We start from the raw sequence: 3,920 nt of genomic DNA, 5'->3' as shown, positions 1-3,920 counted from the left end.
TAAAAAATATAAACACAAAAACACATTTTAACTCAAATTCTTATAAAATTTAAAAAATACCAACAACACAACACCACTATTTTCACTAATAATAATAATAATAATAATAATAATAATAAAAACAAAAATGTCACTTCACTCTACCACAAAGTCAAATCAATTTAAACAATATAAAAATTCTGGACACAATACAATCAAATTAAAAACCTTATTAAAAACACATAAATATAAGAAATAATTAAAATTTAATTGTCAGAATAATAATAATGATAAGCGTGTATTTTTCAGCTAATTTTCCTTGTGCTTGTGATTTTCCTTAGAAGACATCGGAAGGAGCGTGGACCTGATAAAAGAATTCATAGGTTTAGGAGAGAAGAGAATGAATGAAAAGTAAAAAGGGGAAAGTGGAAAACTATAGAAATCCGTGGAAAGAACAAAGAACACAAAAGGTTGGTTCAACTTAATTTCCCGAACAACACGCATTCATTCAATTGGGAGCTCTGTTTCATCATCATCTCAGTGCTTCTGATTCCGATTTCAACCACTCTCATGGGTATCTCATGGAGTGGCAGAAGAAGAAACAATTTCATCCAAAACACACCGCCTCCACTCCCACCTCCCCCTTACTATTACCCTCCCCAATCCAACCACCCTCCTCCGCCGCCACCGCAGGGCTACTTTCTCCCTTCCACAACCTCTTACTCCCCGCACAACAACAACTATGCTGCTGCCCCTCCCTTGCCTCCACCGCCACAGCCGCCACCGCCGCCGCAGACCCATTCCATCTCCTTCTATTACCCCAACCAGAATGCCTATCCCAACTACGCCAATTCCGCGCCCAATCGCCTTCACTACCAACCTTTCTACCACCCTCAGCCTAGCATGTTGCCCGCCGCCACTCGCGCCTCTGCCTCCACTCCTCCGCCCTATGTCGATCACCAGGCCGCGAAGAAGATAAGAAACTATGTTAACGTCCACAAAGACACCCTGCGCCTCGAGGTTGACCAGGAAAACCCCGATCACCATCTCATTTCCTTCGTTTTCGATGCTGTCTACGATGGCAGGTAAGGCTTTTCACTCATCTTTCCGAACTCTTTGAAAATTGGATTTGTTTCATCGTTAATTAAGTTTTGCTGCGCTGTGTTATGAGGATCAATTTACTTACAATTCATGTATGAGTTGAGATTGCACGCTAACTTCAGGAGGATACTGATTGAATACCTACTATAGTGGTACCGTGTCTTTATTTATTTTTTAAAATCAGAATACAAATTGTAAGTAATTATCGTGAAATAAGATGAAACAAACTTGTAAGATTCCTATCATCAGGAGTGGCGATCTTGTGGTGTCCGGGTGTGATGATAGAGGAGCAGTAGATTAGTGGAGAGTTTGTCTTTCACAGCAAATTGTGACCAAGCCCAATGGTGGCCCATTTCGTGGTTCTAGTGCCTGATGATGTCTCACTATCCTTGAGAAACCCCGCAACTTACCTTTTGTTTGACTAGGCCTCACAAGTTGTGGCCAACTATCCTTAATTAAGTCGTTTATTCTATGCCTTTTAGTGAGGCTGTGCTCAGATTTAACTCTAGTCTTAATGCCTTGAGATATAGGTAGGAGTTCCTTGTTACTGTCCATAACGTGCCAAAAATATGTTGGACGAATTTTTAACATGAATGAAGTTTGCAACAGTTTCAATGTGGTTTTTTAAGCAAGAACTCCAATTGGTGTTCCAGGTTGAGTAATTTCAAAATTTTGAATCACATTGGAAGACTTAGAGAGTAACCAATTGGTTGGAAATTTTACGTGGACAACAGCTTTTCCTTCCTGCATTTGCATTATAAACATGTTCATGGGTTAAATTTATGATTTCTTTTTTACTTTGAGTGTCTAATTATTTGAAATGAATTTTGTAAGATGCGAAGATTTAAAGATTGAGTGAATTGTGAATATTTTATGAAATATCTTAACTTTTCTAATTCTCTGCTTCTTATTGTTGTGATTGGTAGCATTACTGTCTCCTACTTTGCCAAAGAAGAAGAAAAATGTAGGTTTGTTCCATTATTTCCTGATGCATTTCAGCCAGTCACAATACCCTTTCAGAAAGGAGTTGGCCAGACGTTTAATCAGCCTTCAGGAACAGGAATTGACCTAGGCTTCTTTGAATTGGATGATCTTTCAAAGCCCTCACCTGGAGAAGATGTCTTTCCTCTAGTAATATGTGCCGAAACAAGTTTGAAAACATCCTCGGAAGATGAAACACCGGGTGATTCTGTGCTAGATGCATCACCTCACATGCAAATAACTCAAGGTGTCTTGGAGAAAAGTAATGGTGCTGGTCCTTTCCAGATAAAAGTAGTTAGGCAGATTTTGTGGATTGATGGTGTTAGATATGAGTTGAGAGAGTTATATGGAATAGCAAGCTCATCTGCAGCTGATTTTGACGACAATGATCCCGGGAAGGAGTGTGTCGTATGCATGACTGAACCAAAGGATACAGCTGTCTTACCTTGTCGACATATGGTAAGATTTCATTTCAAATGTGCCTATATATTGGTTCGTGCGAATAATAGAAGTTATGGATCAAACTGATACGTAGTCCTGTATAATAGCATAATTTGTATTTGCGTGAGATCGCTTGTGGAAGTTAAGATATCATGGGGATTATTTAGACATGGTTCATTCGGATTCGTAGGCCTGGAAGCATAGCTAGTATTGCATGAGATTCTCCTACCTTCATATGTTTTTCTTTTCAAGGCCGTGAGATGTCATGTGATATATCATGCATATAGTCTAAAATCGTAGATCAAATATCGGCACTTACACATACTGTGGGTGAAATGACTATAGAGTGTTTTGTTTCTTCCTGACTAATAGCAATAAATGTAATTTCTTGGTGGTAAAATCCTTCCTGTTAGTAGCAACAGAAGATCGTTTTAGTGTACTTTATTTTTCATAATAACTTAGTTTTTGGACTACTTTTACTAACTGATGAGCGTTTTTCAATTGTCAAACCCTGTTTTTTCTTAATCAGCGTCGCATGATATCATTAGAGTTTAGAAACATATCGTTACAACTCACTAGTTGTGAATTTAAATATATATTTATATTCTAATTTAACATTTTTCTGCCCAGCCAAATTAAGGTTTATTAAACAAGGGTTGCCCCAGCCTTTCTTCAGGATTAACATCAACATAATTTTTTCACCCATGCTTGCATTACTTGTCAGAATGTATATTTTCGTATTGATCATTCTCAATGACTTCTGTTGTGTTTTTCCAGTGTTTGTGCGGTGACTGTGCAAAAGCTTTGCGACTTCAATACAATAAATGCCCTATATGCCGTCAGTCTATCGAGGAACTCATAGAGATCAAAGTAAACAATGACAATCAATGAGATTTTTCTTCTGATGCCAAGTTGCAGGGTATTATCAATAAATTGCTTTAAGAAATTCCCCCTGTTTTTCAAGTTTGCAGTAAGGTAGTATATAGCAATTTCTTTCTTCTTTTTGTAAATTTAGTCAATAATCTGTTTATAGTTTTTGTGATGTGTTCATGGGAAAATTAGATCTTTCGTGATTGAAGGCTTCGTCCCGTGTCATCTATATTGTACAGGCAATCATTTTTCTGTAGTTTGTCATTGATGATGTTTATTGTCTTGAGTTATTCATGAATAAGGGAGAAATGAGATAATACCTTGGTCCATAAACGAATCTTTGAAAGTTATTACATATTTAAACTTGTATAGTGGATGCTTGAAACATATTACCGCTGTGATTTATGTGATGTCCCATATTTTGTTTTAATGGGGGCTAGAAGAGACTGGGTGTTGAGTGTTAAGTAGAATAAGATGGTTTTCAAATAATCTAACAGAATAGAAAACCTAAATAGGATCTAGAAATCAGTGGTTCTCTCAAATGATAG

General features: G+C 37.3%; 1 protein-coding gene across 1 annotated transcript; it reads left to right on the top strand.

Annotated features, from left to right (window-relative positions):
* The first annotated feature begins 348 nt into the window (after positions 1–348).
* Positions 349–3,705, top strand: LOC114187906 (putative E3 ubiquitin-protein ligase LUL4). The gene is made up of 3 exons (XM_028076310.2): positions 349–1,064; positions 2,007–2,520; positions 3,280–3,705. Exons 1-3 carry the CDS (start codon positions 550–552, stop codon positions 3,391–3,393), a joined length of 1,143 nt encoding a protein of 380 aa, XP_027932111.1. The 5' UTR covers positions 349–549; the 3' UTR covers positions 3,394–3,705.
* The last annotated feature ends 215 nt before the right edge of the window (positions 3,706–3,920 follow it).

The sequence above is a fragment of the Vigna unguiculata genome, chromosome 6, assembly GCF_037176805.1.
Source record: "Vigna unguiculata cultivar grain cowpea cultivar isolate G323 ecotype 2 chromosome 6, ASM3717680v1, whole genome shotgun sequence".
Taxonomy (NCBI): domain Eukaryota; kingdom Viridiplantae; phylum Streptophyta; class Magnoliopsida; order Fabales; family Fabaceae; genus Vigna; species Vigna unguiculata.
Note: the sequence above shows the minus strand (reverse complement) of the source record. Positions and strands in the feature narration are given on the sequence as shown.

Bases quoted from the DNA above. Each gene is read 5' to 3' on its own strand.
- LOC114187906 (XM_028076310.2), top strand. From the start codon at position 550: ATGGGTATCTCATGGAGTGGCAGAAGAAGAAACAATTTCATCCAAAAC. The intron at 1,065-2,006 runs GTAAGGCTTTTC...TGTGATTGGTAG, and splicing joins GATGCTGTCTACGATGGCAG to CATTACTGTCTCCTACTTTG. The intron at 2,521-3,279 runs GTAAGATTTCAT...GTGTTTTTCCAG, and splicing joins TCTTACCTTGTCGACATATG to TGTTTGTGCGGTGACTGTGC.